The sequence below is a fragment of the Manis javanica genome, chromosome 6, assembly GCF_040802235.1.
Source record: "Manis javanica isolate MJ-LG chromosome 6, MJ_LKY, whole genome shotgun sequence".
Lineage (NCBI taxonomy): Eukaryota > Metazoa > Chordata > Mammalia > Pholidota > Manidae > Manis > Manis javanica.
In genome coordinates this window covers 5949216-5971820 of record NC_133161.1, presented here as the reverse complement: position 1 = coordinate 5971820, position 22605 = coordinate 5949216, and the positions used below count along the sequence as shown (strand labels likewise).

General features: G+C 54.3%; 2 protein-coding genes across 5 annotated transcripts in view; both read left to right on the top strand.

Annotated features, from left to right (window-relative positions):
* The first annotated feature begins 7951 nt into the window (after positions 1–7951).
* On the top strand, positions 7952–22315 carry LRRC61 (leucine rich repeat containing 61). Of its 4 annotated transcripts, none has more exons than XM_073238232.1 (2): positions 7952–8079; positions 20725–22315. In XM_073238232.1, exon 2 carries the CDS (start codon positions 20887–20889, stop codon positions 21664–21666), a length of 780 nt encoding a protein of 259 aa, XP_073094333.1. In that variant the 5' UTR covers positions 7952–8079; positions 20725–20886; the 3' UTR covers positions 21667–22315. The 4 variants fall into 4 exon arrangements, with proteins under 4 accessions (XP_073094333.1, XP_036862005.2, XP_073094332.1 ...); XM_037006110.2 differs by lacking the exons at positions 7952–8079; positions 20725–22315 and adding exons at positions 10668–10840; positions 12655–17217; XM_073238231.1 differs by lacking the exon at positions 7952–8079 and adding an exon at positions 10702–10840.
* The window catches only part of REPIN1 (replication initiator 1), a 39533-nt gene continuing 27644 nt past the window's right edge, over positions 10717–22605 (top strand). The window contains exon 1 of the mRNA XM_036999434.2: positions 10717–10840. The gene's annotated coding sequence lies outside the window, so the exon portion shown is untranslated. The remainder of the gene's footprint in view (positions 10841–22605) is intronic.

Here is a 22605-nt window from a genome sequence, read left to right as displayed (position 1 = left end):
CTAGGATGATCTCCACGGGGTGCACGTAGACAGGAGCCTGTTAACAGGCCCCCAGGTGAGAGGTGGCTTGGAGGCCCAGGGGCTGGAGGTGCCTGCGGGTTGGCTGTGGGGACAGTGAGGAGGCGGGTTTTGGTGGGGGCTGCCCTGGGTGGTGGACCCTGTGCTGGGCAATAGGCATACCTGGTGGCTGCAATGGCTCAGTGACTGAGGTTTCAGAGGGGAAGCGGTGACCTGGGGTTTCCTCTGTGTCCTGGTGAATGAGGTGTGTCCGGGGCATCCACAGGGAGGTGTCCGTAGTGGTAGGCTGGGGCGTTTGAAGGGCAGGGGGAAGGTGTGCCTGACCAGGTGGGGGTCCCCAGCAGAAAGTAGTGGGTGAGCCTTGAGGCCCTGGGGCGGGGGCAGAGCCCGGTGAGTATAACCTGAATCCCAGTAGTGATTCGAGGGGAGGGAGCCGTCCAGGGCGCCAGAGGGCCTCTGAGAGGGCACAGGGACTGGTAAGGTGAGCTGGACAAGGGACAGCCTGGGGGGTCCCTGGGCCTCTTGAGAGACAGAGAGAGACAAAAGGGAACAAAACGAGGAGGGGAACTTCTTGGGCCTGGGGCTGCATCCCATGAGGCTGCAGCTGCAACTGGAGCCGGACCAGCCTCCTGGGCCCCCTGCTCCCCCAGCTGCCTTCCCATCTCTGGACCTCAGGTCCGGGTGCTAAGGATCTGAGGCCCAGGGCTGGGGAGGGCTTTCTTGCCAACGGGTGCTTCCCTCACAAATGGGTTTGCCTCCTCTGGGGTCTTGGCTTCCTCTTGCTGGGCTCTTGCAGATGCTCAGGAGGTGTGTCTGCCCCTCTGGTCCTGCAGAGGGGCAGCCCTGGGGAGAGAATGCCCTGCTCTCCTCGCAGCCTCCGCAGCTCAGGGCTGGCAGCTCTTGGCCCAGCACAGTGATTTGCCCGCCTCCCTGTGTGGCCATTCAGGGGGACGGAGGGTGGCGGGAGCTCAGGTGCCCTCGGCTCCCTTCCAGGATCTGGTGCTTCGTGAGGATGGCTCTCTTGTCACAGATGTCTTCCCTCATCCAACGCCAGAATCACAGGGAGAGCAGGTCTTGTCCAGGATGACCACAGCTGGACAGCAGTTATCGCGGAGAGATCGGGTCATAGTTCATCACTACTGACAGCAGGGACATCTGCGCTCGGTGCTACTGTGGAGGTGACGGCCGTTAGAGAGGCCTGGAGGGAGGCGGGAGAAGGTGCGAGCAGAGGCTCAAGCAGATCAGGAAATGAAAAATCCCATGGGTCGGTCAGTGTAAGTGCCACCTGGCCAGCTGTGTCCCCCACAGAGAATGGGGACAGAGGCCCGTCCTTCTTGATGTCACTGCAGAGGACTGGCTTCCAGGTCCTTGAGAAAGACCTTCGCAGCTTGCAGGGATAATACACCTGTATCTCGAAGCCAGGAACTCCATGGGGCTAGGTCGTCCCAGGGATGTGGCTTAAGGCTGCTGGATGGTGCTAGGTCGGTCGAGTCTCTTAGTGCACCGTTTGGGCCAACGTGCTATGTTCTGGGAGTCCTTTTATAGCTCATTTGAAGCAAGAAGCACTCCCCCCCCACAAACACACCACCATCAGTAAATGTCAGCCTCTAACAGACCGAGAACCTACACAAAGCAAAAGAGCCCTAAGGGTGGGCAGGGGCCTAGGGCAGGATCCCCCTGCCCCATATGTAGTGCAGAGAAGGAAGCCCACTTGGAGGCCACCCTGGACCCACAAGCCCATCTGGAAGGCAGCCAAGGTGAGCTAAGCTGCACACTCAGAGAGTGGCCAGCAGAGGGCAGTGCCCGCAGAGGGATTGAACCTCCAGAGACACTCTTGTGGGTGCGTCACACTGATGATAGAGGTCGTGGCCTTAGAGCCTGGCTGTGAGGGACTATTCTCCAGATGATACCATAGCCTGAATGGCACACTACCACCACCACAGCTAATGTTTATTAAGCAGTTACTAGGTGCCAGGCGCTCCTTGGGGAAAGCAACGGGCAAAGAGCTAAGGAGCCTTGCCGACATGGTGCTGCTCTAGTACCAGGCTTGCACATAGTCTTCTGCAACTTTTTCCCACCTCAACATCCCTGAGCGATTTGGTACATTCTGATCTGTAATAGGGTCACCCATCAGCCCGGGTGCCCTGTGGGGAAGAGGAGATACAGACAAGTGAACTGCAGGCTGCAGGGTCACCCATCCTCAATGAAGCTCCTCAAGTAAGCTCCTTGAGTAATTTTGATTGCTCTGAACAGATCCTTGATAGCAATAGGATGTGAGCAGAGGAGACGAAATTGAGAGGAGGTGGTTACCGTTGTTCCCAGGCATCTCAGTATCTGTGTGCTGGAAGTGGCCTTCGTTTATAAGCCACGGCGTTTCCAGGAGCGAAGTCAGTTGGCAGCCACCACAGTTCGCTTCGCTTGTAACACCAGAAGAGCGGGGGCAGACGACCAAAGTCTAGGCCGACTCAGACCACTCTCCACGTGAATGACCCTGCATAAGAATCACTGAATAGACAAATACCAAATGATGTCACTCATTTGTGGAGTATAAAAAAGCAAAACCGAAGGAACAAAATAGCAGTGGACTCACAGGTACCGAGAACGGACTCGTGGTTACCCAAGGGAAGGGGTTGGGGAGGGAGGGAGGAGGGGATTGAGGGGCATTATGATTGGCACACATAATGAAGAGGGGTCACGGGGAAGGCAGTACAGCACGGAGAAGTAGTGACTCTATAGCATCTTACTACACTGATGGACAGTGACTGCAATGGGGGAGTGAGGACTTGATAATATGGGTGAGTGTTGTAACCACTGTGTTGCTTATGTGAAACCATCATAAGATTATATATCAATGATACTTAATTTAAAAAAATAGAATCACTCAATAAAATGACCCTGTACAACACTGGAACTTACTCGGGTCTGTTGATGGATTCTCCAGAGATGAAATGAGGACCCCATTTCATCTTTTAATACGTGCCCATGGAGTTCAGGTTTCATAATTCAGCATTATGGTGGCACAGCTGACTGATACAGTGTTATTACATACAGATCTAGTTCACTGTGATAGGCATTTTATGTTTGTATTTCCTTCTTGATGGCATTTCCCTTACTTCCAGGTCTCCCTACTGCAAACAATGAGCATCCCTATATATGTCTTTGTGCACGTGCACCCGAACTTCTCCAGAATGCATAGCTCCTTGGGAAAGGGCTGAGTTGCAGGTGATCACCTTCAAGTTACAAGATACTGCCAAATTGCTCCCCAAAGCAGTTTTTCAATTTACACTCCGGCCAACCTTGTATGGGTTCCGAACTTCATTTGTTTTTCAGTCTTTTTTGTTTTTTCAATCAGATAATGCTCATGAAATGTCATCTTTTGTTAGCTAGCATTTCTCTAGCGACTGGTGAGCCTGACTCTCTTTTCACCTGTTTATTGATCTTTTGGGTTTCCACCTCCCTGAGTTGCCTGTTCATATCATTTGCTTGCTTTTCTATTAGGCTTTTTGTCTTTTTCCTATTGACTTATAAAATTTATTTATTTTAACTACAAGTTGTCCTAATTCTAGAGAATGTAGTGCCAGGAAGGGAGAGGGAAGGAGATAGTGTGGTGGGGGTGGGTGGGGGGTGGGAGCAGACAGTGGCATCTCTTCTGCTACTCTTCAAAATTATTGTTAAGAGAATGAAAAGCAAACCATAAATTAGAAAATATTTTCAATATGCATACCTGTTAAAGGACTTGTATCCTGAATATACAAAGAACTGAACAAAATATACATATATAAAGGATATAAAGAATTCAACAATAAGATAAACTGAGTGTTTAAAAGTGGACAAATAATTTGAACCCATACTTCACAAAAGAAGAAAACAAATGGCCAATGAGCACAGGAAAACATAGTCAACATCCTTAGTCATTCAGGAGTGCAAATTAAAACCACAATGAGAGGTCCATTTGATGCTCATGTGTTTGAATAACTAAGATTGAAAAGATTGACAACACAAAGTGTGAGCAGGAATTTGTGGCAGCTTGAACATTGCTGCTAGGAATATACAATGGCACAAACACTTTGGAAAACAGTTTGGCAGTCTCTTAAAAAGCTAAACTTAGTTTACCATGTGATCTACCACACCCACTCTATCTTACTTACCTAAGTGAAAGCCTGTGCCCACCCAAAGAGTTACACAGCAGTGTACTTTGTGATAGCCCTCGAACTGAAAACAGCCCGAATCATCGGCAGGGTGGGTGGGTAAACACACTGTGCTATAGTCACATATGGCATGCCACCAGCAATGGAAAGGAACAACTTCCTGATTCACACATCAGCATGGATCAATCTTAAAAACACTATGTTAAGCAAAAAATAAGCCAGACATACAAGAGTATATACTGCATAGTTCCTCCTATATGAAGCACTAGAAAAATGTAAATCTAATCTTTAACAACAGAAGACACATGAACAGTTACATGGGGCCTGGGGTGGGAGGTTAAGTGGGGAAAAGTAAGAGATCTATTAGTCTGGTAGGGGCAGTGATAGAAATATCCTGTATCTTGATTGTGCTGCCGGTTCTGTGGGTAAATGAAATTGTCAAAACTCAATGAAATATACAGTTAAAATTGGGACATTTATTGGATCTATATTATGCCTTAAAAAAAACATGTCTTCCTGCAGGGCTAGACAATAGTATAGACTACAAAGACATTACAACAGATTAGAGAGCCTAGAAATAGACACCAATGTACATGACGATGAAAGCAGGGGTGCAGAACAAATCACTGAAGAAATGATGGGCTGTAGGGGAATTGGCTAAGTGGAAAAAGGTAAGAGTACTACCTACCTTAGATCATGCATAAAAGTACAGTTAAGGTGGGCTGAAGACCTGAAGTAAACATAGTTATTCTTTGAGGTGTTTTCTATAGCTGTCTGAGGCTTTTTGTGTGTGTGTTTTCCTAGATGTCTGAAATATTTCATATTTAAAAATAGTTTTAAAAATATATACAAGTCATGAGGTAGGTAAAGAGGTCTTTAAGAGGACATAAAAATCACTAGCCATAAAAACTGACAAGTTGAACTTCATCAAATTGAACTTCACTGTGATGAGCTTGTTCATCCCGGTACTGCATGACGAAGGGAGGAAAAGGCGAGACACAGACTGGGGAGGATGCCTGACAAGGGTCAGGTACCCAGAAATATGAGCAACTCCTAGAAACCAATAAGGAAGAGACAAGCAACCCAACTGATTTTAAAAATTTGATTTTTAAAATGCGAACATTGTTGAATGGGCATCTCAACAGCGGATATACAAATAGCCTATCGATACAGAAATTGAGAGACTGAGTCTTCCTGACCCTGAGCATCATGGGCCTTTCCATTTGTTCCGGCTTCTTTTTGTGAAACCTTTTAAAGGTTTATTTTTTTCACGTAGATTTTGTACATTTCGTGTTAAGCTTTTTCCATGATGGTTATCTTTTTTTATTACTAGTAAAATGGACTCTTTCCTTCCTTTATATTTTCTAGATTGTTATTGTTTGCATATATGGAGGCTTTTGATTTCTACATACTAATATTAAGCCCAGAAACCTTACTGAATTTTCTTACCATTTATAATCCTTTTTTCAGTTTATCATCATGTGTCTCCCAGTCTTGCAATAAAATCATCCCTGGTTCTAGAGTGCCTCTGGGTTAACACTGTAAATGGACCAGCTCTGAGCCCATTATATCTGGACCCTCCATATAACAATACAACTTTAATGTAATTTGTAGCTCCTCTTATTTCTTCCTGTAACAAGCTGTGTGATTGAGTCTGTTTCCTCACTGTATACCTCCATCTCTGAGGCATGGATAAAATCAAATAAGATGAAAAATAACTGATAAAGTGTACAGACGTATATTATTGTTGCAGGCATCCTAGATTTATCCCAAGCGGGAGGACTGGACCAGCCTGGAGCTAGCTCATCTGCTTGGGGCCAGAGGAGGTGCGCTGGAAAGAGACGGGAAAAACTGAGACCACCCCCCGATGAATGGGGAGGATTGCTCAAAGCTAGATGGTGCCCCCAGCCTAGGCCCTTGAATTTGGGACTCAAGGTAGCCTATGAGAGAAAAGTTGGGCGCTTTGGTGCCCGGATGTGACTGATCTAGGTGAGAGTCATTTTCTTTCAGCCCAGGGAACATGGCCTCTTTGCGCCCTGGACTGTTCAGTTTGGGATGGTGGCAGGGCACCCCAGTCTGTGCAGGCAAGTATATCCCAGGGGCTGTGGGCCAGGCCTTTGGGGTATCACTAGGCAGTGGTAGTTTTCCCCAGGAGAAATCCTGGGTGGGTTTCCTGTAATGCTGAGTGAGGCTTCAAGGTGGGAAGAGATCCTGACATGTGGATCACCATTATCGTGGTCCCTTCTGAGGTGGGGCAGGGACGTGGGACAAGCATCATGATTAACTTTTCCTACCTATGATGAAAAATGCGAACATATGAATAGTATAGTAAGAACCGAATGGACTCCATCTTCAGGCTAAGATTCCATTTTAAAAACCAGGGAGTCAGGAGGTAAGATTCCTAACATACTTCAGTAATCAGCCAACACCCTATCTTAAGACGGGCAAGCAGTCCTAACCTGATCTCTTCCCAGTGCTTGAGTGTAATCGTATCTTGGAGAAGAACAGGCTCAATAAATTCCTTGTGTTAAGTTTATCTTACAGAATATCTAGAGGATTGAGTGTGGATGGGGTCATAATGTCCCTCACTGGAGAGAAACATCCTGAGGCCACATGGCAAGCCTACGCCAACCCCACCCCCCAGCCCTTTGCCCCATTCTTGAAAGCCTTAGAAGACAACCTAAGCCCGTAAATGTGCCTTCTCTCTGAGGCTGCCCACACTCCCCTTTGTATACTTTTTGCCTTAAATGAAGACTTCTTGCTGCCCAACTTGCTGCATTTTGTCTCTGTGCCCTTCCATTGGTAAGCGTCTGTTACTTTGCTATTTCATTCTGTTTTCCAGGCTTTGGCACAAGTCTTCACTCTCTGTTCTACTCCAGACAAGTAGGGATGGGCTATCTCTGATCTGGGCTTGCAAGTTCCCATCGCCTGGGTAACTAGGATAGGACTGCAGCCTGCACCCAAAACTCTTTGCTTTTTAAGTTCTCAGAACATCATCTCACTCCAGTGCTTTGTAGCCCCTCCAAATCCTGGGGTGATAAGAGCTTAGACCCTACCCCACGCAGATCCAAGTGGACACTGGACCCCAGGTGACCCTGGCTTTAGGAGTTGTCGAGATATTTTCCCCACGCCCAGCGGGAGCTAAGTGAGCTTCCCTTTCCTCTGTCCCTCCTTGCTCTCAGCTTCTCTCGCTCTAATTCCTTCCTTCCCTCCACTCCTCTGGCCTGCTGGAGAATCCTTTTTCCTTCAGAACCAAGAACCCCAACCCCCTCCATGCTGGGTTTCACCTAGTGCATAGGGAGAAACCTCTCCAGACGCCCACAGCTGGGGGCCAATTCTGTCTACACGTGCTCATGTTACCGGGCTCCCGTTCGGGCGGACTGCAGCGGAGCAGAGAGGGCGGGTGGAAGGGGCCATGGGGGATCAGCTAGTGGATTAGGAAGACTAGGCCACCGGCAGCCCGGAGGGAGGATGACTCGTTTCTTTAGTTTCACGCCACTAAACTTACACTATTAAATGAGTACTTAGAATTCCCGATCGCGGGGTGAGAGGCACACAACTTCCGGCCGAAGAGGCAACGCGCCCCCACCCCTTCCGGCCGTGGACGCCAGCGCCTGCGCACTCGGTGCTGGCCGCCGGTTGGAGGAATTTACCAACTGAGGGGCGGGGGTGGGCGCGCAGATATCTGGGCTGGCGCTGCCGGAAGTTGCTGCTTGCGCGCCCCGGAATCCGTAGTCTCTTCCGGCTCCGCTGCGCTCTTGGCGCCTCCCGGGGGCTCCCGCGGAGGCGAGGGGAGGAGTACAGACTAACCTCAGTACCCACCGTGGAGGTGTCCGCGCTGCTAGGCCGCCTCGCAGCGTCGCCCCCCGGGTCTCAGCAGGCAGCTGGCCGTATCCCGGACCTCCGGCCTTAGGTAAGCCACGGAGGGGGCGTTGTGCTCTCATTTCACAGACGTGGACGCTGAGGCTCGGGGTGCGGGGATGGCCTGCCGGTCGGACGGGCCCGGTGCGTCCTCCAGGCTAGCCTCCGTTCCCCAGTGCCCGCCCCTAAAACAGCCAGGCCGGGCGTATTGCACAGCCTCTCCTATCCATCGCTCCGCGTGCCAAGGACTGCCCGTAAACACTCTTGTGGGCATTAATTCACTTAATGAGCTATGGGTGTGTGCTGTTATCCTTGCCGTATGGTCGAGCAAGCCGAGGTACAGTAGCGCAGGAACACAGCTGGTGGGTAGCAGCCAGGCTTCGAACCCACACAGGCTGGTTCTAGACTTCATGCTCTCAATTCACATGGAAAGCAGCCTCATAGAAAACAGCAAGGGTTCTGCTTGTTGGGTTAAAACAACTAATTTTATGTCACTTTTGCATAATGTGAAATCTAGTGATGAGTTATTATTTAAAACATCTTCCTTAGAGTTTGCAAGTAGCCAAATCTGCATGTGGGCGAAAACCTAAAAATACGTAGTGTTTTGCTCCACTCTTTTCCTTCTACACACCCCAACCATCCTTTCCTCAGCTACTTTCCATCTCCTCTCAGGTGAGTGGGTGGTTGGGAAGCCCAGGACTTGAGGGCTTAGCAAGGGCTTTGAAACCTCTGAGTCTGGTTTGGAATGTATAGCCACCCTGTCCCCCACAGTGCAGGAGCTGAGAGAAGATAGGGGCCCGTGGGGCTGGGCAGAGTGAAAACTCAGAGAAAGTTCTAGCATACTTAATGCCCAGGGTGGGCTGAGCTTGCACAAGTCCCTGGGATGAGGCAGGCACAAGAGAAATAGAAAAATGTCCCCTTCCTTTCTGGGCATGTACGAGCAGTTAGAAGTCTCTAATCCATGGAGCCAACACGTTATGGAAGTGCCGAGGCACCCCCTCCTCTCAGGCTCAGCCAGCAGGTTACTCCCTCTCCGTACATACGGCTTCCTCTGGGAATCTGTAGGATTCTGGGCATAAGCTGCCTCAGTCCTTCTCTACATCCACAGTCAGGGATTCGCCGGCTGCCACAGCCATACTTCTTTCTTTGCTTTATCAGAAAAAATAGTCTTTCTCATCTCTAAGGACAGATTAGCCTGTCGTCTGGGCCCTGGATCCACTTTCCTCAGAAAGCCCCTGCAGTCAGTTCTCCCTGTCTCCCGTGTATGTAGTATTGCTTGTCTTCCCACTGCACCTTTTCCGCCCCATCCCAAACCGTGACCCTCCCTGCCCACCCCACCTCCGACAGGGCAGTAACCTGCATCCCCCTCCTCTCATTGCATGGCTCCACTTTCATCCACGGAAGTGACCTTTGACCCCTGTTGTCATTTCTGCACGTGGCCCTTTGGCTTCCATAATATGGCTTTAGATTTCTTTGTCTCCTTTGGTTTTTAGTCATCTTTGAAGTCTACTCTGCCCTCCCCATATTGTCACCGTTGCCTGGGCAGCCGCCCTCCAGTCTCTTCCTCCTCAGTTTCTACAGATACTTTGTCACAGGGCTGTATCTTTAGTTCAGACCTATCCCCTGACCCGTGTATCTGTCACATCTGCTCCTTGTTCCAAAAGAACCACAAACTCAGCATATCCCAAACTGAACTGTGCTCATAAATGAGGTCTCTGCAGAATCCCTCTCTGTTCCCTCTGTTTGTCCTCCACATCTCAACTCAAGCATAATCTGCCTCCTGAATAGCTCTCTAAACTCTGCCCCCACCCCACCCCCACCAGACCACCTGGCCCTTTTCACCCCTGCCTCCCAGTGCCGGGCCTGCCTCCTGGCCCCACTGCGGCACCCTTTCCACTGCAGCCCAGGAGCCTCTGTCTTGTTGTCGTCCTCAGATGTGCATCTCTCATTTATTGTGAGAAGTGTCATAAGTAACCTCTTACGAATAATCAAAGTACTGGGGTTTGTCGGTGTTTTTTTTTCTAAATTTTACATTTCAGATTCATTTAGGTGCCAGGTTGGCTTTCCACAGTGTCAGACTCGCTGTCACCCGATGTGCTTCAGTGGAAGAGAAAGGGGTGGCATTATTGTCAGTGCTAGTGGCCACCCAAGGTCCGGGAAGTGCCAGGGAGGCCGTCAGGAGTCAGGGATCCCAAAGCAGTAGCCTAAGGTAAGCATCCCTGTATAGGACAGAATCTGAACTCCGATGTCACTGACATGATATATGTGTAGGTCAGCCAGGGCCCGGCCTCCACAGCACCTCACACCACTTGTCTTGCTCTGGCACCATGAGCCCGTTTCCAGATTATCTTCTTGTCTTGAGCGCCAGGTGCCAACCAGCAGTTACTCTCCTATATTTGTACCTTCAGGGCAGTGTTGGCTCATGATAGATACTTGGTGAATTTTTGTTAAATGGTCAAATGGGTCAAAAGTATCTGCAGAATAAGGATGTACTGATGGGACAAGGCTAACTGGGGGAACAGAATGGGATTGGTGCTGGGGTGTAAACTGGTAGGTCCTCAGAGGAAGGCGGTGGGCTGTGACCCGGGCTGCAGTCCTAACACACAGGTTTTTTTCTTTCCTCTGTCGTTGTCAGTGAGGGCAGGTCAGACCTGGCCTGGTTTCCATACCCTGTTCTGGGTTCTCGGTAGCGGTGAGGCCTGCACACTGCTTCTGGAGGCCCGGTGCCAGCTCTGGTCTTCCACTCTGCTGGCGACCATCCATCATGTTACTGCTCTGCGTTTCGGTCTCTTCAGTCATAAATAAGAGCTGAGGTAAGTCCCTTCCCGTTTTGACGTCTGGAGCACTTGTTCTGGAACCAGGGCAGTGGGTTGCATTTCCTTTGCACCTTTGGACGTTCGGTTTGGTGGTGGCTAAGTTCTTAAGCAACAGGCTTGAGGAAGTAGCCGCAGTCCTCTCGGACTCCTTCAGTGGAAGGAGCTGCTCCATACCGCGCCACCCACCCTGGGGCAGAGTCTCACTTGAGCCGCCCTGGGGGCTTGCCTCCTGCAGAGGCAGTCCTGCCATCCTTGGCGAGCCCTTGGAGTGTGTCACAGCACTCACGGCCAGAAGGTACTGGCTCTGAATCTTGCCTCTCGTTCTGGTCTGAAGAGTGAGGACTTCTTCCTTCCAGCTGCTTGTGGTGGGCTTACTAAGCCGTCTTCCCCCGGGTCTTCTCTTTCCCATACATTCTAGTTTACTGGGCTTTTCCTTCCCTTTCATTTTCTTTTCTTCTCTCCACATACTTCTCTTCTGCTTTGTGTCCCTTTCCTTTTGAGAGCCCTGAATGTGACCTAATCTTCAGGATAGCGGGTGACAGGGAGGAGTTCTGGATTATACCTGGGTATCCGGTCTGAGCATCTGGGTGAACAGATTTCCTGCTTTCTAGGACTGAGTGGACTGTAGAAAGAGTAGGTGGGGAGGCATAGTGGGCACCAGAGAGAGGCTGGGCAGTGGGCAGTGCGTAGAGGTGCTCCCCATCAGGGGGAGTGTGTGGGAGGGAAGAGGGTCAAGGAGGGAACCCGGGAAATGTCATTAAGAGCCAGGCAGAGAGCCCAGAGCAGAGGCTGGAAAGGAGTCGTGGGTGAGAGGACAACCAAGAAAATGTGATGGCCCGGGGCCCTGGGCAATCGGCCTTCCAGAGGTAGGTGGCAGGCGCTATCGAAAAGTCAAGTGGAGCCAGTGCCTGGGCACTGTGGGCAGCCTCCACCAGACCGGTGTCGGGGAGCAGTGGGAACCAGACCAGAGACGAGGGCTCTCCCGGGGAGTGGATGGTGAGAAAGTGTAAAGAGCTCTTCAAGAGTGTCTCTGTGGCAGAGGGAGGGTGAGGGCGCGAGAGCCTGGCTCACTGGCCCTGGGAGCTGCTGCGTCCTGTGTTCTCTGGCTGACTCCTAGAGGGGGTCCCGCGGAGCTGAGCAGGGTCCTGGCTGAAGAGGCCTCAGGCTGCCTCCCTCCGCAGCATGAGTCCCGGGAGAGAGCCCCACGAGAGCCTGTGGCTCTTCACAGTGCCCTGCTGGGCGCGCAGGCCCACGGGTCCCCCTCTCCCACCCCGCATCTCTTCCAGGGAGGCCTCCTGACTTCATGGCCGGGTCAGGCCCCTCCCTTGGATCTCACAACCCTGAGTAGTGCTGCTTCATACCTGCACTACAGTGCTAGTTTTACACGTGAATGTGAATCTTAAATTTATCCACACCTGTGTCCCACCAGCCTGGAGGCTGTGTCCACGCAGGGGCCTTGCCTACTTTGTGCTGTATCCTCCACACAGGAGAATTGCCAGGTGCCTGGTAGGTTCTCAATAAACTGAAGGGAAGAAGAGAAACGTCAGTTTGGTGAAGCAGGTAGACACTGATGAGCCAAGGGCCGTGGGGGCTCCCGGCGAGGGCTGTTCCACTGGGCTGGAGGGGCGAGCCTCTGCCTTTGCCAACGAGGTTGAGGTCGTGAGTGTTCTGTCTGGGGCTGATTTCTGTTATCTTGCCGTGCCTCTGTCCACTGCTTACTTCTCTCCCCTCCAGGCCTCACCTTCCCCCATCAGTGGCCCCCAGAGTTGAGTAGGGCAGCTGAGACCTATTCTTTTCATCTTGCTTTGCAGCCTAAACCCATTTTCCCATTCCCCCAAGTTCCAAGCATGTTGGAAGTAGAAAAAAACAAAAAGCCCCCCAGGAGACGTACATCCTCAGGATCAGTGGGCCAGGAGTCCCCTGTGTGTGCTGACTCTCCCATGATCAGAGCCAAGAGCCCAGCTGTTACCCTGGTTTCTCCTGACTCCAATTTCAGCACCAGAGCTACCAACACCTCTTGTGGACTTGACTGGGGGGTCAGGGGGTGCCTGCTGGAGACTGAAGTCAAACTTGATTTTGGAGATGTAGGCGAGAAGGCTGGCAGTGGCCACAGGAAGGCCAGACCCTGTGGCTCCCAGAAGGAGAGTGAGGGGAGTCTGTCCCTACAAAGGAAGAGACCCTGTTCCCTCTCCAGTGACTGGCCAGTCCCTTCATCTGACCGAGTTTGCCTGGAGGAGCAGGAAGACAGTGTCCTAGGCGCACATGTCTGCAGCAAGAGGAGACTCTGCTCCCTGGGGAGGCCTGGTCTTCACCCAGCTGCCTCCCATGCAGAGTGTGAGGCCAGTCCTGAGCAGAATGGACCAAAGAGAAATGCCAGACTCTCTGGCCTCAGATGTGTACTTGGACAGGAGCCTCCTGTACAGCCCAGGAAGGTGTCCAGTTGGAAGGCACATGGACGGAGAGAGCAGGGGGAACTGGCAGGAAAGAAGTCCAGGGACCCAGTGCTCAGCTCTGGCCAGGCCCCTTCTGCCCGGGTGCTGGTCCGGGCGGCCAGTCCAGACAGGCTGGAGGTGGGCCAGCCTCGGGAGAACGATGAGGCAACGCAAGCTGAGGTCCTCATAGCCCGTCTGGCCAGAGAGGTGCGGCGCCTCAAGAAGTGGAAGAAAAGGCAACTGCTTCCCGGTCTGGGGGAGAAGTTGCCTCTCCTGAGCCTCCAGAAGCCACTCTGCATGAAGCATTCCCTGGGCCCTCTGGACATCACAGGCCAGAAGCCCACAGTAGACGTCAGACAATTCTTTACTTTCAACTGCAAGAACATCTGCCATGTCACCTGCAGTCTGTGTCACACCAGCATCAGACAGAGCAAAGTTAAGGGTCAGTCCCAAACCTCGGGCCTCCTCCGTCACTTGGTGAGTAAGCATGGGCTGGAGAGGGAGAGACAGCCAACTGCGGCCCGCCCCGGAGAGAAGGGGGCAGGGGCCGAGAAAAAAAAGACCAGTCTGTCCCTGGGCTCCTCTGGCCTTGCCCCTGAAGAGTCCCCATCACCAAGCCGCGGCTCAGATGACTCCCCTTTGGGAGACGGTGGTGGGCAGCCAGGCCCGGGTGGACCCAGGCAGCTGTCACTGGCTCCTCCACCCTTGCCTCCTCCCACTCCCACCAAAGATGAACCCACTGCTCCCCCCGTGGCTGTCAGGGAGGAGCAAGACGGCACATATGCTCCCAACCAGCCCCGAGCCCAGGCCTGGAACCAAAGCATTGCAGAGTTGCTCTGCAGCCTGGCGCTGCCACTCTCCTTTGTTTCATCCCCACCTTTCAGAAGGTTCATGGCCCAAGTTGACCCTTGTTACCATTTGCCGTCTCTAGCCTTCTTTGCTGATAAAGCCCTGCCCCTGCTCCATGAGGCCATGGATGAGCAGGTGCTTCAGGAGATGCAGTGGGCTCAGGGCAGCTGCGTCCACCTCACCATGTCCACAGCAGCCCGGGATGCAGTCGTGGACTACGTGGCCATCACTGCCCACTGGGCGGCAGTACAGCCAGGGAGCCGGCAGGTGGTGTCTGGAAGCCCGCGGAGGACAGCGGTGCTCTGGGTCCGAGGCCTGCCCGTGGAGAGCACCCAGGAGGAGAGGCAGCGGGGGCTGCGGGAGAAGGTCAGCCTGTGGCTTAGCCGCAGCACCATGCGACCGGGCTTCCTGGTGTCGGGCGGCTGCCTCAGCCTGGAGCAAGCAGTAAGGATGGAGGGCTACACACATGTCCCTTGTTTTGTCAGCTGCCTTGATTCTCTGGTGAGAAACTTTCTGCATCACCATCACAGCATTCAGATCATCCTGGGCACAGCCAGGGCCATCTGCAGTCATTTCCAAGGCTCTGCAGAGGCCCGGCGGCTGCTCACCCAGCTGCAGCGGCAGTGTGGCCTCCCAGAGCACCAGCCCTTTGGGGAGCTCGCAGCCAACTGGGTCTCCGACTACCACCTGATGGAGTGGCTGGTGGAGCAGCAGCGACCGCTGCAAGAATATGAGGAGAAGCACCAGCTGGGTAAGGCCGGGATGGCCCTGTCGGCCATGTTCTGGAGCCTGACAAACAGCCTGCTCACCCTCCTGCAGCCCTTCCAGCTGACGATCCGGGAGGCGAGTGCGGCACGGGCTGCTTTAAGTGAGGTGCTGCCTCAGCTGCGCTACCTGTACATCTTCCTAGAGCAGGTTCCCGGGCACTTCGGGGAGCAGGGAGGCAAGGAGATGGGCGCAGCCGTCCGGCTGGCTGAAGGCTTGGCCCTGCAGCTCTCCACAGACTGCCAGCTGAATGAGCTCTTCCACCGCGAGGAGCTGGTGCTGGCCACCCTGCTGGACCCCCGCTTCAAGGGGAAGATTGAGGCCATCTTGCCTGCGGGGGCTGACATTGACCACTGGAAGCAGGTTCTTGTGTACAAGGTGAAAGAGATTATGGTGTCTGAATGCCCCCTGCCCGCTTCACTCTCCCTGCAGAGTCCCAAGGCTGTGTGTGTGAACGCCACCTCAAGGGGCAGCATTGCCAGGAGCCTCAGGGCTGAGGGCCAGGGCCAGAAGGAGCCTGGGCAGCAAAGCAGCAGCTCTGGGTCTTTGCTGCTGGCCCAGAGGGAGAAGAGCTTGCTGGAGCAGCTGGAACATGTGGGGCTGCTGGCATCCAGGGAGAGTGGAGCCTCGCTCTTCACTGAGAACCACTTGGCCAGCATTGTTGTGAAGAAGTACCTGCATGAGAATGAGACGATTGGTGCCCAGGAGGACCCTCTGACCTACTGGGAGAAAAGGCAGGAGGTCTGGCCGGCCCTGGCAAAACTGGCCACTGTCTATCTGACCTGCCCTGCCACGGGAGCCTCGTCTAGACGTGTCTTTGCCTCCCTGGGCAGCCCTGCCCTTGTGGGGCACAACTCCCCTCTCCCAGTGGAGACAGTTGAGCATCTCCTTTTCTTGAAGACCAACCTGGAGAATTTCCCCAACTACACGCGCCCCCCCCTGGTCTTCCCTAGTGGAGACCTGGCCGAGGGAGAGCAGAGCAGTGAGTCTGACCTCATGGTCCACGGCCCTCAAAATCTGCCTGTAGGGACTCGGCAGTAGATAAGAGGAGCGCACAGAGTGGTTATCCTAGGGCATTAGATAGGGACAGCCAGAATCTTTAAACCGGTCTGGAAAGGGACAATTTCTCAATTCTTGACAGATTACCTTTTTTTTTTTTCAGAGAGGTGTCATTTTTCATCTGCTGAGTGTTTAATCTATTTTTAGTGGTTTTTGCACAAAACAGATTTCCTTGACTCATAAGTGACCATGAGTTGTACAATGCAGTTTTATAAACCGCACTGCTCTGAAATATTGGCGGGTCTTCAGGGCTCTACCCGCAGCTCGCCCATGTGTGTCAAGTGAGGCATACCCTTAAAAGGGCTGCTTCTTAAAAAGTGGCCAGAGACTAGAGGAGGCCTCGGCAGCTGGGAAGTCTGCTCAGCCGCCCAGAGCCTGGTAAGCCGTGGGAGATCCTTCTGAGATTGTTTGAGGAGGGAGAGGCATGCACACGCATGTGCACGTGCCCGTCGGCTCCGGGTCTCTACTTCTCGGGTCCCAGAGCGGCTGAGGCCCCTGGCTGGTGGGACTGCCCAGCCAGTGAGGGAGACTGACTGGAGGAGACCTGAGACGGCTGGTCCTCAGAAAGCTCTCTCCTGTGGTTTGTTTCCAGGCCACTGAGAACCTGAGGGCTTCTTTCTACAGAGAAGGCAGTGTCAGGCCCGCCAGGCTCTGGGGGGCTGAGCTTCTGTCCCACCCACAGTGCCAGTGCCTCTCTTTGTCCCTGGCTCCTTTTAAAGGGCAACCCCTACCTTGAAGCAAGAAAGACCCACTAGTAGCAGATTGCCCAGAATTTCCGTAGAGCAGAGAGCAGGACCTGAGCACATGGGGTCCAGGAGCTGCGGGAACCGGGTGGGAGCGGAAGGGAGAGGAGTGCTGGGGGCAGGCCTGTCAGCCCCCACAGCCCAGCTCTCCTGAGCTGCCAGCGCGCTGGGAGAGGGGCTCTGGGGAGGTGGGGAGAGGGAGGGTGAGGCATCCGAGGCCTGACTTAGACTTTGGCCCTGGCCGTGGGGATGAGCTTGGGACACCTGTCCACCTGCCTCCCGTGGAGGGGTTGGCCGTCGTGTGCACACTATGGCTAATTGACTATAGGGCATTTGTAAGTTACTGAGAATATAAGGAAGCAGGAAGAATGAACCATATCCTTCCATTCAGAGCCTCTGTTAGTACTTTGACACATTTCCTTTTTCTGCCTTGAAACCATGCCCTCTGTGCTACTTAATATGCTGTGTTTCTGTCTTAGCTACTATAATAGTGGTGTTTTCTCAAATAAAGCTTTCATAAAGATCATATTTAATGGTTGGAGTAGCATGTTTGGATTAAAGTCTGGCTCCAAATTGCTTAGGTCACATCTGTCCCTCCAGCTGTGGGAGGTATGTGTTCCCAGGCTCACCTGTGACAGCAGGGGAGGCCAGGGCTGGGGCTGCACTCCTTAATGCCCCAACTCTCAGTCAGTGCAGTGGGGAAGGAAGGTCAGGACACGGCCCTGCACCAGCCTTGGACCTCTCCCTGCCTCCCTTAAATTGTATCTGTGACCCAGACTTGAATGACAATCACCTGTGAGCATCTTGAAAATGTGCATGGTGTCCTCTGCTTTCCTCCCAAATTGTGATTCTTTAGGTTGGTGGGGGCGGAATGCGACATGCCCTAAGGTAACCCAGGGTGGTACATTCGGGTGGGTTCTGCCAGCCCTTGAGCCATTCTTAACGTCTGGTGACTGACTCAGCTCAAGCGTTTGTGGCAAGGTGGGAGGCCTGAGTAGGGGCAGCAGGAAGGCGGGAGTGTGGAAGGACAGCTGTGGGGAAGCCAGCTGGCCCCAAGCAGTGTCGCTCAACCAGGGGCAGTTTTGCCCCCTGGCGAATACTTGACAATGTCTGGAGACATTTTGGTGTGTGTGGGGGTTGCTATTATTGAGGGGCCGGAAAACGGGGCTGCTGCTAAACTTCCACAGCATACAGTCCAACCTGAAGGGGCAAGTTGAGCCCTGCTCTGGACTGGGGACAGGAGGGAATGGGGCAGAGGAATGGTCCCCAGTGGACTGAAGCAGCCAGGTGACTGTCCTGGGGCTGCTTGGAGTTGAACCATTTTCCTCTAAACTTGGCTGTGTCCCACCCTGGCTGACTCACGGGCATCATTTTCTGGCCCACATCCTGTGTAGATAAACAGACGGCAAAGGCTGCCTGAGCGAGGGGGGAGGGCCTCCCTCCGGAGGCCCAGCTGTCAGCTGTCTCGGTTGTAGTCTCATCTGTGTAACCGAGTCCTTTTCACAGACTGAGTCGGGCCAAGAGCATCTGTTTGTCGTGTCTGTAAACGACACGGGTGTGTTTGAGAGAAGCACGAGGACGCAGTTGGATGTGGGTGGGCATCTCCCATCTGTGGCCAACCTGTGCGGCAGTTGAGTTTGCGCAGGTGGAGGGCCCCGGGTGGTCCTCAGTCCTGCCCGGACCTGCCTGGCTGAGTGGTGTGTGGATTTCTGGGAAGGGGAGCGAGGGAGCGGGAGCACTGTGTGGTGCCGCTGTTCATCTAAGCAGGTGGGGGCGCAGGGCCCTGTGCTGGAGGGTCACTGTCGCCTGCCTGGTGTTCGGAGGGCCTGATTTCCAGTTAATGTGCTCGCTCCTCACTGTTTCCCCTTCTGCCCAAAGCGTGCATCCAGGCCCTCTGCGGGAGTGCAGGCACACCTCCTGCCTCCCTGCGCCCACCTGCTCTCCTGTTCTTGCCCTCCCTTCGCAGCCGCCAGCCACCTCCATCTAGACGGTCACAACCCCCCCCCACCATTCCTCAGGGTGTTGCAGCCTGACCGTGTGGTCCAGCTGTGGCCTCACCTCTGGCTGCCACTGCCCCAGAGGCCTCATCTGCCGATTCCAGAGGACGTTGAATGCAGGGCCCACAGCTTCCCCTTGATGCCTCCTGTTTTTTCCCTCTGGCTGCTCACCAGCAGCCTCTATTCAGCCTCATGTTCTCTGACTTCAGCCTTTAGCCTCTCTGCCACTGTGCAGCAGGGGTCCTGACCACTCTCACTCCCAAAATAGTGTTTGGCTGGGGAGGGGGTTTCCAGAAGGCTGGCCCAGACTGTCACACACGCCCACTGAATCCCTTCAGCCTCGAGCTCGGGCTGCGTCCTATGGCCAGGCCGCGTGGTCACCTCAGACCGGATGCCTCCTTGCCTCCAGTGTGTCTGGTGCATCCCAGGGTTGAGAAGGGAGCCCTGTGCCCAGGCACGTGGCCAAGTCCCAGGAGGTGTCTAGGCTGTGTCCTCTCCTTGCACTGCTCTCGGTGGGCCCTGTGTCCCCAGTGCCTTCACAGCAGTTTTCTAACGTCTGGTGCCCCTTGGGCACCCAATGGGCTGGAACAGTTTTAACCAGATGCAAAGGTTCTGCCTTCCTCACTGCTTACACCCCCAGAAGACCCCCATTTGCAGAGCAAACTGGACTTCTCAGTGGATGTGTCCAGCCCTTTTGGAAATAAATGAGTTAGTACTGAAGACGTGTTGTAGATAGAGGGGAGCTAAGTAGACATGGGACCCCTTTCTCAGAGATGGGGCAGGGGATGGAGGTTGGAGGTTAGATGTGTTAGTGCCCCCAGCTCCACATAGGGGGTGTGGGAGGAGCTCTAGGCCTGGTGTCCTTGGGGAGCAGGAGTAATAAGTGGCGCTGATCATGTAAACACAGACTTGGGACTGGCTGATACTCTAGTCCTAGGTTTTGTAAACAGGAGCGCATGGTCCCAGGGTTCTTTGTAGGCCCTCCCCGCCTGGCCTGGGCCTGGCTAGAGTCTGCAGGGTTGGGAAGCTGCCCTTGGAGCAGAGGTCCCTTCCTGTTTTCCTCGCTGCTGAAACCTTGACCCCATTGCCAGTGGCATCACCCGCGTCCCTCCCCCGGGCCTCGACCCCCGGGCTCCGCAGTCTCGCACCAGCTCCTGGCCTCGTGCTGTCCCACAGCCTCTGGTGACTGCAAGGTCCCTCCCCTCCAGGACAGCTTCCTTGACCGCCTGTCCTCCCTCTGTCCTTTCCAGAAGTGCTGTCGTGTTTGCAGGGACCGCGCTGTCTGGTGTGTGGTGATTGGTGCTGTTCCAGTGACCAGTCAGGCCTGAGGAGCTAGTCTGGGGGCGCAGGGGGAGGAGGATGGAATTCAGGTGTGGGGACCGGCAGTGCTGTTACCAGTTCCCTGGGCCTTCACGCTCCCTTCCCTCCCTCAGCCTGAGTCCTCCGGCCCTGCAGCTGCAACCAGACGTTATCAGCGGGCCCACATAATCTGGAATCCATTTTGAATTCACTGATAATGTAAAAAAAAAAACACCGAGTCAAAAATGTTTTTGAATGACTAAAGCAAGGCCCAGCGCACCCTCACATGCATGGCTCTCCGGGGAGGAAACTAGAGAGATTGAGAGATTGGTGGTGGAGAGATTGAGAGATTGGTGGTGGTGGTGACCTATTACCTATTCAAAAATACATTGAAATGGTTAAAAGGAAACACTTCAGAAGTAATAAAACAGATCATGAGCAATTACTGAAAAAAGAAAATAATGAGACCTTGCCCCCAGTGCAGATTTGGAAAATGGGAAGTACCGGTAACACTGGGCCTGAATTCCATCCCCATAGGGCCATCACTGCCGAGCCAAGTCGCGGGGAGGGCGGCCCACCTCCCTCAGGGGGGCTCTTGTGCCTTTAGGCCTCGCCAGGCCATCTAGGTTTCTGGCCCCGAGGTCGGTGGCTAGGTGGTACCTTGTGCTGTGACCAGCTGCAGGGTCACAAGAACTGTCCCAGAGAGGCCTGCTTACTGTTTAATTGTCTCTCCTTAGGGACCTGCTCGCCCTTGAGCTGGGTGTGTCAGAACAGGCCTCTGGCAGTGGTCCAGGCAGAGTGACTGGCTTTGTTGGGGTAAGCAGCCAGCTGACCCCCAGTGGCACCCACGTCCCTGTGGCTGAACTGCCAGGGCCTAGGCCACCTGGACTGACTGTCTCATGGAGCCTCAGGGTGAGAAGCCAGGAGAGGCTGACAGGGTGCACATCACACCCCACTTCCTCAAGTCGCGTTCAGGCGAGTTTGCCCTGGAGTCCATCCTGCTGCTGAAGCTGCGAGGCTTGGGGCTGGTGGACCTGGGCTGCCTGGGCGAGTGCCTGGGCCTCGAGTGGCTGGACCTGTCAAGCAATGCTCTCACGCATCTGGGCCCGCTGGCCTCCTTGCACCAGCTAGTCGTGCTCAACGTCGCCAACAACAGGCTGACGGGGCTGGAGCCACTGGCCGCCTGTGAGAAACTGCAGAGTCTCAATGCTGCGGGTAACCTGCTGGCCACCCCTGGCCAGCTGCAGTGTCTGGCCAGCCTGCGGGGCCTCGAGTGCTTGCGGCTGCAGGACCCTTTGGCCCGTCTCAGCAACCCGCTCTGCACCAGCCCCTCCTACTGGGCGGTGGTCCGAGAGCTCCTGCCGGGCCTGAAGGTCATCAATGGGGAGCGCATGATTGGCCGCGGCAGTGAGTTCTACCAGCTGTGCCGGGACCTGGACAGCTCCCTGCACCCCAGCTCGAGCCCAGGCCCCAGAGTCCCCAGGGCCCAGCCCTGGGTGGAGCCAGGCTACTGGGAGCCCTGGCCTACCCGGGGCAGCTCCATCCTGGAGGAGGCCTGCCGGCAGTTCCAGGACACACTGCGAGAGTGCCATGACCTGGACCGGCAGGCCAACAGCAGCCTGGCCCAGGCAGAGCAGGCACTCAGCCCTGCAGGCACCACCTCGGCCTTTGTCTTTTGAATGCACCCAGTCAAGGCCCAGGACACCCTGGCACGTGTGTGGGGTGGGCACATTGTGGCCTCTCTGCCCGCATCTCCCCTCCTGCCTCTGCTGTCTGCACCATTGCATCGCACGGGCCCGCAACCAGGCTGCGTTTATCCCTGTTCCTAAGGTGGCGCCCTGCCCCCACTCCCAGCCCAAGGCAAAGTCCATACCCTCTGTGCTCACTCTTCAAAAGCACACCTCCCAGTGGCCTCTAGCAGGGGAAAGGGCCCCCGCAGGCAGCTGGCATGGTGTGAAGCCATCCTGCCACCCACCTACAGTGTGGGCAGGCGAAGAGGCCCCGTGCCGAGCCCATGCCCACAGCTGCTGCTGCTCCTGGCTGCGCGGACGGGCCTGAGATTAGTTGAGAGTTGTTCCTTCCTAGGGCTGATGTTGGGAGGGGCTTGTATGGCGTGTCTCCTGTCCCGGAACGATGTGGCCAGAGCATCAAAGCTGTTGCTTACCCCCCATCAAAATTTGCCTGTCCAAATGACCCTCTGCTGTGGCTGCCCTAGTCCTGGGGCTCCCTGGAGCCCCTGCTTCCCACTCTCACGCCGGCCGCCCATTCCCACCCCCTCAGCCCATTCTCACCCCACTAACTCCTATTAAATATTTCTGCTGTAATGTGCATCACTGCTTGTCATTTCACTTGGGCAGTCTTGGTTTTCCCAAGCATGAGCTCAGGCAAGGACTCCCCACCCCCTCTGGTCTCCCCACAGGGAAGGAGGGAAGGACGAGCACATGCCAGGCCCCGCAGGGTCTTGAACATCAAAGGGGAGGCTTTGAGAGCGGGCTGCACCTGAAACCAGCTGGCCCACATGACGCCTCACCCCTCAGCTCCAGTGCTCACCCCCGGGTGCTTCTTCCGCCGCTAGGACTGGAGCTTCCTGGCCTTTCCACTGGCGGCCTGCTAGCAGC